The sequence below is a fragment of the Petaurus breviceps genome, unplaced genomic scaffold (assembly GCF_028583685.1).
Source record: "Petaurus breviceps papuanus isolate PSGF00001 unplaced genomic scaffold, PetGlider_PUasm1.0 90418, whole genome shotgun sequence".
Classification (NCBI taxonomy): domain Eukaryota; kingdom Metazoa; phylum Chordata; class Mammalia; order Diprotodontia; family Petauridae; genus Petaurus; species Petaurus breviceps.
The window spans coordinates 3067156-3081025 of NW_027187246.1; the positions used below are offsets into that span (position 1 = coordinate 3067156).

The 13870-nt window shown below is 37.0% G+C and overlaps 1 protein-coding gene and 1 long non-coding RNA gene across 3 annotated transcripts in view; one reads left to right on the plus strand and one right to left on the minus strand.

Moving 5' to 3' along the window:
* The window catches only part of LOC138177498 (uncharacterized), a 138275-nt gene that overhangs the window by 44960 nt on the left and 79445 nt on the right, over positions 1-13870 (plus strand). The gene's annotated exons all lie outside the window — the stretch shown is intronic.
* The window catches only part of TPO (thyroid peroxidase), a 165913-nt gene continuing 153814 nt past the window's right edge, over positions 1772-13870 (minus strand). Inside the window, exon 13 of the mRNA XM_069108691.1 lies at positions 1772-1978. Within this exon, the coding sequence (XP_068964792.1) occupies positions 1875-1978 (104 nt within the window). The 3' untranslated portion in view covers positions 1772-1874. The remainder of the gene's footprint in view (positions 1979-13870) is intronic.

Genomic DNA, 13870 nt, shown 5'->3' on the forward strand with positions numbered 1-13870 from the left:
AACTTAGAGATCCTTCAATCCAATCCCCTCATATTGCAGGTGAGGATATCGATGCTTAGAGATATGATTTAACATGGTTGTGTGGATTTGATCTCTATGAAATTGTACACACACACACACACACACACACAAATGTATGTATCTAACCCAAATCTTTCTTGTGAAATCCAGTCTTTAATTTACAACAGAATGCTGTGTTGCTCTACCTGGATATCTCATTGGCATCTCAAACTCAATATGTCCAAAAGAGAACACACAATTTTCTCTACTACTCCAGACCCCTCCAAACTTCTGGAATTCCATTGAAGACATTACCATGGTCTTAGGCACCTAGGTTTTTTTTTTGTTGTTGTTGTTTTTGCTTTTTGGAGGGGAGAGGGTAGGGCAATTAGGGTTAAGTGACTTGCCCAAGGTCACACAGATAGTTTTTGTGTTAAGTGTCTGAAGCTGGATTTGAAGTCAGGTCCTCCTGACTCCAGGGCTAGTGCTCTATTCACTGTGCCACCTAGCTGCCCCCCCCCCTTCCTCAGGTACCTAGTTTTATGATCTTGAATTTATTTTTGATCTATCTTTCTTCCTTATAGCCACACTCCCTGATCTCTGACATTTCCCAATCAGATGGAAGATCTTTTAAAATGCAATCCATTGCCAAAAAAGTATCATTTCTTTTTGGTATGTCCTCTTCTCTCCATTCACATGGTCACCACCTGAGATAAGACCTTCATCAATTGACACCTGAACTAATTTCTCCTTCTATCTATCTGACTTCTCTGTCTTCTTTGATGGATCTTCATCTACATGACAGTTGCTAATTGAAGGCATCTCCAAAAATTCTGTCCAGGGCCCTCTTTTCCCTTTATATTATTTCTCTTGATGACCTCATATGAGCCCATGATTTCAATGATCATGTCTATGAAGATGACTCTCCAATATACTTATCCAGTCCTAACTTCTCTCCTGACCTCCAATTTTGCATCTCCAACTGTCTATTGGACATCTTGAGCTAGATGTCCCATAGATATTTGGATTCATAATGTCTAAGACTGAATTCACTATCTTTCCTCGCCAAGTCTTCCCCACTTCATAACTTCTGTATTATTTCCAAGAGTTCTCTCCCTTCCCCACCCCAACCCTGTCATCCAGGTTTGAAACCTAGGTGTCATCCTCAACTCTTCACTCCTTCTCACTTCCTTCATAGCTGATTAGTTGTTCATTTCTGTTGTTTTTACTTTTATATCAATTCATGTATATATGTCCTTCCCTCCTCTGATATTGCTACCCCTCTGGTGCAGACCCTTGTTATCTCACTCTTGGACTACCACAGCAGCCTCCTGGTTGGTCTCTCCCTACTCCAATACATTTTCCACTCAGCAGTCACATTGAACTTCCTAAAGCACAAGTCTGATTGTATCACATCCTTATTTAACAAACTTCATTGGTTTCTTATTACCTCCAGGATCAAATATAAAATCTTGTTTGTCTTTTTACAACCTGGTTCCTTCCTACCTTTCCAGTCTTCTCAAACCTTACTTTGTTTTCCCACATACTCAACATCACTTAACTTTTAGTCTGCTGATGGTCCTTCTTTTCTGGGGACCTCTGCTCAACATTTTTATTCCAACAAGACAGCATTTCAATAGTCTCGTTATCTGGATCCACTGAAGATGTGCTAATGACCACTCACACTTCCATTTTCAACATAATGAAGGGAATGAATGTGTAATAGGTTGTACAAAATAGCTTGGCATAGAAATGAGTCTGTTGTCCCTGTAATCTACTGGCTGCTGAGAAACAAAGAAACTTAATTAATGACATATTCCAATGGAGAGAGAAATTGCCTCCTGTGCAGACTAACAATGGAAGAAAGAGGATATTTACCATCTGCAAATCACCATCCAGGTGAGCACCATCAAGCCGATGATCATGATGGCACCCAAAATGATGGATACTAATGATGCTCTGGGGAGTCTTCCAGAATCTAAAATGTGAGAAGAAAGCAGAGGGCTTTGATGAAGGAGGGAGCCTCTTAACACTGGTTTGTCAGAGCTGTTAGCAGCAACCATCACAAGAATCCATTTACTCATTTAACTCATTTTTGTTGGATACCTATTTTGATTAGAGAATTGGTGGCAGGGAGAGATGAAACAAAAGAAGACCCACACATGGGGCTAGTCTATTGCTAGTCTAACAATAGTGGACAGTTACATAGCACCATAAAGTTCGTAAAATATTTTATAAATGTATCATTTTATTTGATCCTCACTGTAACCCTATGAGGTAAAGAGCTCACAGGTTATCCCCATTTTACAAATGAGCTATGGAGGCTCAGAGAGGTTACATGACTTGCTTATAGTCATGCAGATAACAAGTGGTAAATGCGGAATCTGAATTCAGATTTTCCTTACTCCAAGATTAGCATGCTACTCATTTTACCACACTGTCTTTATTTTCTCTAGGGAAGGTATGCAAGCACAATCTTAGAATGAATATTTGAATATGAAAGTAAAATCATGACTCTAAAGCTGAAAGAGACCTAGAAATAAAAAAAAAGAATGACATAAAGTACAATAGAATTTTAGAAGAGAGAAAGATTATTTCTGACTGGAAAAGTCATGGAAAACTTCCTGAGAGATACAGTCTTTGAATTTGGTTTTGAAGGATGGGTAGAAATTGGGCAAGTGGGTTTGGGAGGGCACCCCAGGTAGAGGACATTATGTCAGCAAAGGTGAGGAGTCACAACTCAGGACAAGTTCTAGACAGCAGGCAGTCTTGTTTGACAGGAGTCTCCAATTCAACATTTTCTTCTGTAGCACTTATCTTCAACCTTAATTTCTGGATTGGGGTTTTGTTCTTGGGTCAGACTCTGCTCTCTCTAATACATTTGGATGACATGGGCAGGCATTACTTGGCTAAGATTAGATTCTGTAGGAATTCCTAGGTTTCAGCTTTGTCTGGTGACTTGACTTGGATTTTGACCTTTAATTTTTCCCTATCTCCTTCTTGCACTGTCCTGAGTCAAGAGCTGGCTCCATTCCTTATTGTGAGCCTGACAAGCACCAACCAGATGTTGTTTGTGCTGGCCTTTTCTACTGCTGTGGCTCCTGCTGCCAACTCCCTGACTGCTTAGTGGTGATCCAGGAGTTTTTCTGGCCTTCTCTTCTGCCATGTTTCAAGTGAGATTGCCTGAATATGGTGTTTCCTGGTTGCTGTTCTTGTTGTGTCTTACATGGGATACCTGGGCCCTGTGATGAGCAGTGGTCTGACCCTATCCCCAGCTCTGGGTTCATGCTGCTTATATGCTTTACCATCCACTTTCCTTTTCTTCTCCCTTCAGTGTTTCCTTAGGAATCTGATGGACTTTCTTCTCTAGACCTGGACCGGATATAGGAGCTTATCACTGTTTTTCTTTGGTTTTCTTTTGGTATATTTTTAAAAAGTGTACTAGGATATTTATGGGGGAATCTGGGCTCCTTGGAGTTCTGACATGCCACCAATGTCCCACAATTTACTTTTTGGTATATTGAAAAAGACAATGTTGACTTCTTATCCTGTGTGACAAAGTTAGGATATGCTTGTCTCTTATCTATACCTGGGGTCAGTTCTGTTTATAAAGTTTGGGGACCTCTGGGTATTACTGCTGCTTGTGTCCTTCCTTTTGATAAAGTTAACAGTGTAAACTAGATAGGTATTATTTGTTAGTATTTGTTCTATGTCCACACTAGAGTGCCTTGGCAGCCGTGTAAACCATTCTATGACATGTATTAGAGCAAGGTCAATTTCCTTCTGTCTAGAGCAGGTGCAAACCTTATCACATCACTGGAAGCTGTGCTGAGTATGTTTGATAGAGAGTATTGAATCTGGTGAACAGAATTATGTAGGGAGAAGAAAAATAAATAAAAATCAAGTCTTAAAATACAAGGCAAGAGGATTATATAAGTGAAATTGTATCAGAATATCAATAAAATTGGATTTTCTTTTCTGCAGAAACAACACACTGAAAATTAAATATTTGTGAAGAATATTTAACAAATTTACTAAGAATCTTTGCCATAATAAAAGAGCCCCACAGTGAAAACCATTAAGATAATGTTGAAGCAGTTTTCCAAGCTATAGGCTAAGTGATTATGATTTTTATTACAGAAAAGAACCAAGTGGTACAGCAGCAATTTAATTCAACATAGCCTGGCCAGTAGAATGTAAGCATCTTGAGGACAGGTAATATTTTATTTTTGTCACTGTTTAAAGCCCCAGTCTCTTAAGGCCCTTATATATATTAGGCACCTAATAAATGCTTAATAAATTGAGCTGACTAGTTGGTGTATTGAAACTACTGTGACTTTGAGTTCAGATCTCAATTCTGGTCCCAATTTTTTACATAACTCTAAACTTAAGCACTGAGCCACTTTGAAATTTTGTTTTTTCAGTAAAGCCCTCCAATTGCTCATTGTGAAATGAAGGTGATGCCAAGTTTTGAATAATGGCTATGACCTGAGGACTAGGCTAGCTAAGTTGTTTTTTTTTTTTTAAGCAATAGGGGTTAAGTAACTTGCTCAAGGTTACACGGTCAAGTGTTTCTGGGTGGGTAATAAGTGTTTGAGCCCGGATTCTATCCACATGTCATCCCGACACTGGAGCTGGTGCTCTTACTCACTGTGCTACCTAGCTGCCCCTAGGCTAGCTAAGTTTTAACTATAGGCTGCAGAGGGGTGTGGGTAAATATTTAGGTCTAGGCAATTCATAAAGACCACTTCTGTGGTTTTATGATATTTGTTCATGGAGAAATTATGCACACTGGTGAAATCATAGGTCTTTGAAATATTGAAGCAGGAACTAAGAAAAATGACTTGAGCACACAGGACCAGCACAGTCCTGGGCACCTAAGAGGTACTCAATAACTTGTGCAATTTCTGTTTTTTTATAAAAAATGACAAGGAGCAATGAAAAGGAAAATGAGGAAGTAGAGCTAAGGTCTGAAATGCCAATGGCTCATCCAACAGACCTTGTTAGACACAATTTTCTCCTCATAAAGCAAAAAAAAAAATTAATTAAATAAAAAAGGCCTCTGCTGTATTTTGCTTAGGTATACCCCAAACAATTCTTTCCAAAATCTTCTATATGATACTTCCCTTCTCCATTATTGAACTTTTAATAGAAGCATATTTTCCAAACATATACTGTTATTTTACCAGTCTTTTATCTATTATGTTACAAAGCTAAATAGTTCTGGATGTTATCCCTACCAGGTCTCATTAATAGATATGAGGTCTTCATGTTAAGGGTTCTAGTTCACCCTGTTATATTTAATATGCCAATATTCCACTGTAGTTATAACCTCATCAAAGGGGGCATTCCTTCTCTGTTTCCTTCTCTTGTGCAATTCTTGGACATCTTCTCCCAAAGACCTTCCATAGAGGAGCTGCCTGACATGCAGGAGGCTTTCCTCTAGGGCTTTCTAGATTTGGAGGCTACCAGAGCAGCACATGAACTATCTGTGATTTGCAGTTATAGATTCTCCTTATCCTAGGGGTTAATGATTTTGAGCTGGAAGGCACTTCAGAGGTCATCAAATTCAAACCCCTCATTTTACAGATTAGAAAAGTGAGGCCCAGAGGTCAAGTAATTTAAGGCCCTTATGTATAAGGTCACACAGGTAGTAAATAGCAGAGTCAGGTTTTGAATATGGGTCACTGAAAAAGGCAGTGTAGTATGGCAGAAAAAGCAATGGATAAACAGTCAGATATCCCGAGTTCAAATTTCAGATCTGCCACTTATTCCCTGTGTCATATGGGGTGAAATGTTGAGCCTCTTGGAATCCTTGACTTTCTTCAAGATATATCTCCATGCCACCTTCTACTGGAGATCTTTGCCATTTCTCTCAGTTACAGAGCTTTCTCCTCTAAGATTATTTTCCATCTACTTTGTATGTATCTTTCATGTATCTATTGATTGATTTATTGTCTCTCCCTTTGTAATCTGAGTTCCTTGAGATAAAGGGACTAGTTTTTGCCTTTCCTTGGGTTCCCAGAGCATAGCTCAGTGCTTGTTTCATAATAAATGCTTAATTGACTAGTAGAGAAAAATGAAACTTTAAAGGTTCCCCTCCATCACAATGTCTCTCATACATTTGATAAGATAATATAACATTCCTTGATAATAAAAAATAGAAATAATTCTATACACCTACCTTGTCATTATTAGCATTGATTGAATAAGAAAAGAGTTAGATATTTACTTTCTAGGGGTGTTTGCCATTGTCATCTTGTGAAAGATCCAAATAGCAGAGGGATTATCTAAGGTAAGCTCTTCCAGTCATTCCTATTTGTGAATGATATTGTATTTGCTTAAATAATTCTTCTAAATATTTTATAAGGTGAGTAAGTAGGGGCATAGGTCTGTAGTAACTGATGTTCTCTTGATGATTTTGGGGGAGGGGAAAAATATGGATTTTAATTCTTTCCAAATCCATTTTTTTCTAACTACTCACTGTAAAAATTGCCCAAGTTCTCAGAGCCAAAAACATTTTAAGTATCAGATGCCTATTTTCTCTAAGACAGTGTAGGGGCTAAGAAGAAATATATGACATAGGCCTGGTTCTTAAGAAGCTGATTATCATTCAACATATGATAATCTCAGTCTTCAAAAATACAACAATAGAATATAGGAGAGAGATTCAGAGACAAAGTGAGGCTTTGTTTTCCCATTCCTGTGCCCTTCTCCCCTGGTCCTTGTATCTCACATTTATCTCACTCTTTAAGATTTATATAATCTTTCCTCACATCATCCTTGTGGTGTAGGGACAAATGTTAACCACCCTATTTCACAGATGAGGAAACTGAATTTTAGGTAATCAAAGTGAGTTTCTCAAGGTTGCATTAACTTAAAAGTGCAGAATGGGAACTTGGAGTCAAGTCTTTTGGCTCTGGAGCCCATCACTATGCTCAATATACAGAATGATATCGTAGAAAAATGTCTAGATTTTGAGTCAAAGTAGCAGGTTCCAGTCATGTCTCTTCCAGCTGGAGAGGGTCACCATAAAATGATGAGCTGTAGGGTTAGGGTGAGGGGTGCTCGAGACCCCAAAATACCAACACACCAAGTCCCGCTGAATGAATTGGACTCAAATCTTCTCTCAGCCAAAGAAAAGCAAAGTTTATTAAAAGTTCGGTTGTACTGGACACAGAGTAAGTCTGTACTAGAAAATTCTATAGTGCTCTCACAGCACATAGAGACAAGATGGGGTCTTAAATAAAGAAAGGTTTTGGGAGGAATCTAAGGGAGGTCTAGGGGAGGAGTTTGGGGAGAATCTTCAGGAGGAATCAGATGACGTCAGACTCCAGTAATGAGTTTGGCAAGGGTCTTCAGGAGGAGTTAATGAGGTAAGGTGACAGGTGATTCCAGTATAGATATTTTGAAAGGCTCAAGGATGGGAAGTAGATGGACAATGGAGGGCCAAGCTAGTAACAAAGGTTTGGGCAGAGCCACAATGAAAGGCTTATGGCCTCATGCAAATTCCTCATCAAATGGGATGATTCAATAAGTTCCCAGAGCCTGTACCTCAAAACTCAAGGAGAGCTCAAGGGGACTCCCTGAACTTGTACCTCATCACAACTACTACCTGTGTGATCTTAAGCAAGTCACTTAACTTTTTCAGGACTCAGCTTCCTCTCCTGTAAAATAAGAGCCTTTGACTAGATGGTTTTTAAGGTCCATTTCACATGAATTCTATATGAATCAGAGTCCTGTGATCTTATAAACATGGAGTGGAGTGGTTATAGTGAACTGGAAATCTTCAAAATTTTAAAAGCACTTTAGTTAGAAGATCGAAATCCCTGCAAGGTTGCAAAATACTCTAATAATTTAAAAATCAGTATGAGCAGCAGGAATACAAAATCTCAATCATTGTAAAGTTCCAGCTGTTCATTTCTTTTTTTTTTTTTTTAAGGATAAACATATGAGTTTGGGAAGAAGTCAAGCTGCACTCATTAGCAAACTTACCATGAGTCCCCATGGTGTTTAATAAAAAGTCACAACAACACTGCTTACTACTACTAAAGCTCCCTGAGTGCAGTAGCCCTAGGACAGGAATGCTAAGTAGCAACACTTCCAGGGCATAAATTAAAGCAGTTATTTATTCAAATGGGGGAAAAGATACTTTTGGATAAGAGTCAATGAGCCCAATTTTTTCCTACCATCCTCCAGTTTCCTCCACCCTGAGTACATGTTTTTTTCCTTATTTGGCTGCAGCTACCTGCAGGATAGAATCCTTGAGCTATCTCTGTGAGGCTGTTCCTCTGTGTCTTTTTTTTTACTATGAAGTGACTTATTTTTGGCCTCTTGCAACAGTTGGAAAAGTTATTGTTGTTTTACGGGAATGGATAAGGTCCTAGGTCATTCATTCTTAATTTATTCTTTTAAAAAAAAATTAAAGTTTTATCTATACCTTTTGCTTTAAGATAAGCTAATCAATAAACATTTATTAGGCACCAACTATATGACAGGCACTATAATCAGTGCTGGGGATATAAAAGGAGACAAAGGAGGGGTGGCCAGGTAGCACAGTGAGTAAGAGCATTGGCCCCAGAGTCGAGATGACCTGGGATCGAATCCGGGCTCAGATACTTAGCACCACACTCAGAAATAACTGGCCGTGTAACCTTGAGCAAGTTACTTAACCCCAATTGCTTAAAAAAAAAGAGGCAAAGGATAGGCTCTTCTCAAGCTTCTTACAGTCATGTCTTTCTGCATATAGCCCTATTTCTTCCCATTCACTAGTGTGACTTCCCTTATAATAATAATAAAAATGAGTGAAATTAATTGGCACTATAATGAAGATGCATTATTTTGGGGGTGCCAATAGCCTATTCCCTCCCTTCATGCAGAAATGAGTGATGCATTTTCTCATTTCCTCTCTAGGGCTAATGTTGGTCAGTATAATTATACAACATTAACTTTTTTTTTTTGTCTTTATTACTTTGTTCATTTACTTTTAGTTTACAAGATTCAGTTCTGCAGTTCTTTGAGTTTCAAATTTTCTTCCCCTTCTACCCCTACCCTCCCACTACCACCCCCCTATCTCCCATGGTGGTATACAATAAGGTATAGAATCTCCAGATAGTTTCACATTAGACATTGGTCAGTTTATAAAGAAGGACTGTATGGCATGGAATGAACAGTAGGAAAAAGGAAACAAAACCAAACAAGAAAAAGAAAGAGAGCAGATAATTTGCTTCAATCTGCCTTCAAACTCTATTCTTTCTGGTTCTTTCTCTGAATGTAGACATCTCTCTCCATCATGAGCCTTTGGAGTTTACTTATAGCCCTGCATTTCTGAGAAGAGTCTGGTCTATCAAAGTTGGTCATCACACATACGTTGTGTCTGTAATTGTGTACATATTTTTCCTGGCTCTACTCTTCTCACTCAGCATCAGTTCATATAAGCCTCTCCAGGTAGATATGAAATCCATCTGCTCTTTGTTTCTTATAGCACAATAGTATTCCATTACATTCATATACCATAACTTGTTTTGCCATTCCCCAATTGATCGGCATCCCCTTAATTTCCAATTCTTTGCCACCACAAAAAGAACTGCTATAAATATTTTTGTACATATGGGTCTTCCTGCCACTTCTGTGATATCTTTCAGATACAACCCTAGGAGTGGTATTGCTGGGTCAAAGGATATGAAGTTACTTATAGCCCTTTGAGCATAGTTCCAGATTGCTCTCCAGAATGGTTGGATCAGTTCATGACTCCACCAGCAATGTATTAGTGTTCCAATTTTTCCACATCTTCTCCAGCATTTATCATTTTCCTATTTTGTCATCTTAGCCAATCTGACTGGTGAGATGTGGTGCCTCAGAGTTGTTTTGATTTGAATTTCTCTAATCAATAGTGATTTAGAGCATTTTTTCATATGCTTATAGATATCTTTACTTTCTTCCTCTGAGAACTGCCTGTTCATATCCTTTGACCATTCATCAATTGGGGAATGACTTGTATTCTTATAGATTTGACTCAATTCTCTGTATATTTTAGAAATGAGGCCTTTATCAGATACATTGGTTGTAAAAATTCTTTCCCAATTTCCCACTTCCCTCTTAATCTTGGTTACATTGGCTTTGTTTGTACAGAAGCTTTTCAATTTCATGTAATCAAAGTTATCCATTTTGCATTTTATAATGCTCTCTAATTTTTGGTCATGAAATCTTCCCTTCTCCATAAATTTGACAGGTAAACTATTACTTGCTTTCCCAGATTACTTACAGTATCATCCTTTATACCTAGGTCATGTACCCATTTAGATTTAATTTTGGTATATGGTGTTAGATAATGGTCTATGCCCAGTTTTTGCCATACTATGTTCCAGTTTTCCCAGCAGTTCTTTTTCAAATAGTGAGTTTTTATGCCAAAAACTAGGGTCTTTGGGTTTATCAAAGTATAGATTATTATAGTCATTGACTGCTGAGTCTTGTGTACCCAATCTTTTCCATTGATCCACTGCTCTATTCCTCAGCCAGTACCAAGTAGTTTTGATGACTGCTTCTTACAGATTACAGATTAAATACAGATTAAAATCAGTTATAGCTTGGCCACCTTCCCTAGCATTTCTTTTCATTAATTCCCTTGATATTCTGGGTCTTTTGTTCTTCCAAATGAATTTTGCTACTGTTTTTTGTAGTTCTATAAAGTAATTTTTGGATGATTTGATTGATATGGCACTAAATATGTAATTTAACTTAGGTAAAATTGTCATTTTTATTATATTAGCTTGACCCAGCCATGAGCAATTGATGTTTTTCCAATTAGTTAGATCTGACTTTATTTCTGTGGAAAGTGTTTTAAAGTTATGTTCATATAGGTCCTGGGTTTGTTTTGGCAGGATATTTTATAATATCTACAGTAACTTTAGATGGGATTTCTATTTCTATCTCTTGCTATTGCATTTCATTAGAAATATGCAGGAATGCCAAGGATTTATGTGGGTTTGTTTTATATACTGCAACTTTGCCAAATTTATTTATTGTCTCAAATAGTTTTTTACTTGATTCTTTAGGATTTTCTAAGTATATCGTATCATCTGCAAAGAGTGATAAATTGGTCTCTTCTTTGCCTAATTTTATTCCTTTGATTCATTTTTCTTTTCTAATTGCTACTGCTAACATTTCTAGTACCAGATTGAATAAGAGGGGTGATAGTGGACACCCTTGTTTCACCCCTGATCTTATTGGAAATGCTTTTAGCTTATCCCCATTGCATATAATACTTGCTGATGGCTTTAAATAGATGCTACTTATTATTTTAAGGAAGGCTCCATTTATTACTATGCTTTGTAGTGTTTTTAATAGGAATGGATGTTGTACTTTGTCCAAAGTCTTTTATGCATGTATTGAGATAATCATGTGGTTTCTGCTAGTTTTATTGTTGATATGATCAATTATACTGATGGTTTTCCTAATATTAAACCATCCTTGCATTCCTGGAATAAATCCTACCTGATCAAAGTGTATTATTCTTGTGACCAGTTGCTGTAGTCTTTTTGCTAATATTTTATTTAAAAATTTTGCATCTATATTCATGAGGGAAATTGGTCTATAATTTTCTTTCTCCATTTTATCTCTTCCTGATTTAGGTATCAGAACCATGTTTGTGTCATAAAAAGAATTTGGTAGGACTCCTTCTTCACTAATTTTCCCAAATAGTTTGTGGAGTATTGGAATCAATTGTTCTTTAAATCTTTGATAGAATTTGCTAGTAAATCCATCTGGCCCTGGAGATTTTTTCCTAGGGAGTTGACTGATGGCTTGTTCAATTTCTTTTTCTGAGATGGGGTTATTTAAATAATTTACTTCCTCTTCAGTTAATCTGGGCAACTTATATTTTTGTAAATATTTATCCATTTTACTAAGATTGTCAAATTTATGTGCATATAATTTTGCAAAATAATTTCTAATTATTGTTTAATTTCCTCTTCTTTGGAGGTAGATTCACCCTTTTTCATTTTTGATACTCATAATTTGGTTTTCTTCTTTTTTTATCATATTGGCTCAGGGTCTATCAATTTTATTGTTTTTTTCATAAAACCAACTCTTAGTTTTATTTATTAATTCAATAGTTTTCTTAATTTCAATTTTATTAATCTTTCCTTTGGTTTTCATTATTTCTAATTTAGCGTTTAATTGCGGATTTTCAATTTGTTCTTTTTCTAGCTTTTTCAATTACATGCCCAATTCATTGATCTCCCTTTTCTCTAATTTATTCATGTATGCACTCAGGGATATAAAACTTCCCCTAAGAACTGCCTTTGCTACATCCCACAAATTTTGGTGTGTTGTCTCATTATTGTCATTCTCTTGAATGAAGTTACTGATTGTTTCTATAATTTCTTGTTTCACCCACTCATTCTTTAGGATTAAATTGTTTAGTTTCCAATTAGTTTTTAGTCTATCTTTCCACGGCTCTTTATTGCATACGGTTTTTATTGCATCATGATCTGAGAATGATGCATTTAATATTTCTGCCTTTCTGCACTGAATTGTGAGGTTTTTATATCCTAATACATGGTTTATTTTTGTGTATTTGCCTTATACTGTTGAGAAGAACATATATTCCTTTTTATCCCCATTCAGTTTTCTCCAGAGATCTATCATAGCTACCCTTTCTAAAATTCATTTCCCCTCCTTAACTTCTTTCTTGTTTATTTTGAGATTCGATTTATCAAGTTCAGAAAGGGGGAGATGAAGGTCCCCCACCAGTATAGTTTTGTTATCTATTTCTTCCTCTAATTCCCGTACCTTCTCCTCTAGGAATTTGGGTGCTATACCACTTGGTGCATATATGTTAAGTAATGATATATTTTACTCCAGCCTTTTACCTTTACCCTTTGTGTATCCCTCTGTTTCAGATGTGTTTCTTATAAACAGCATATTTTAGGATTATGGTTTTTAATCCATTCTGCTATCTGCCTCTGTTTTATGGGAGACTTCATCCCATTCACGTTCACAGTTATGATTACTATCTGTCTCTTTCCCTCCATCCTATTCCCTCCCCTGTTTATGCTTTTATTTTTTTCCCCTTCTCCTTTCCCCTCCTTAAGAGTTTTCCTTTTGACCACCACCTCTCTCAACATTCCCTTCTTATCAGCCCCCATCCCTTTTCTTCCCTTTTCCCCTTACTTCTTCCCTTCCTCCTAAACCTTCCCCCAATATTAACTTTTGTTTTCATGTTTTTAAATATTGATGCAATCAGTGGGTACTCTGGTTTCCTAGTTCTACTAATATCATATGTATCAGTTCATAAAAGTCTCTCCATGTTTCTCTGAATCTGAATATGTTCTTTCTACTCTTAGAATAACATTCTGTGACATTACTATATCCCTATTTGTCCAGCTAGTCCCAACATAATGGACACCTAATATCTTCCTAGGTCCTCTGCAAGCACAAAAACTACCATTATGGATGTTTTGTTATATACAGGATTTCTCTATCTTTTACCTCTTTTCAGTGTATTTGCAGTGGTGGGATCTGTTATTCAAAACTTACAAACAGTTTTCTTGAATGGCTTTAAATTGCTTTGCAGAATAATTAGACTAATTTATACCTTAATAGAGGTTAAAGAGAGAGTTAGCTTGGGGGAAGTGTCAGAGACTAAGACAAAGGTCCTCTCCTTGATAGAGAAGGTTTTTTTTTTGTTGTTGTTGTTCAGTCATTTTAGTTGTCTGACTTTGTGATCCATTTGGAGTTTTTTGGCAAAGATACTGGAGTTGTTCGTCGTTTCCTTCTCTAGATGATTTTGCAGATGAGGAAACTGAGGCAAACAGCATTAATGACTTGCCTAGGGTCATACAACTAGTATCTGATACCAGATTTGAAC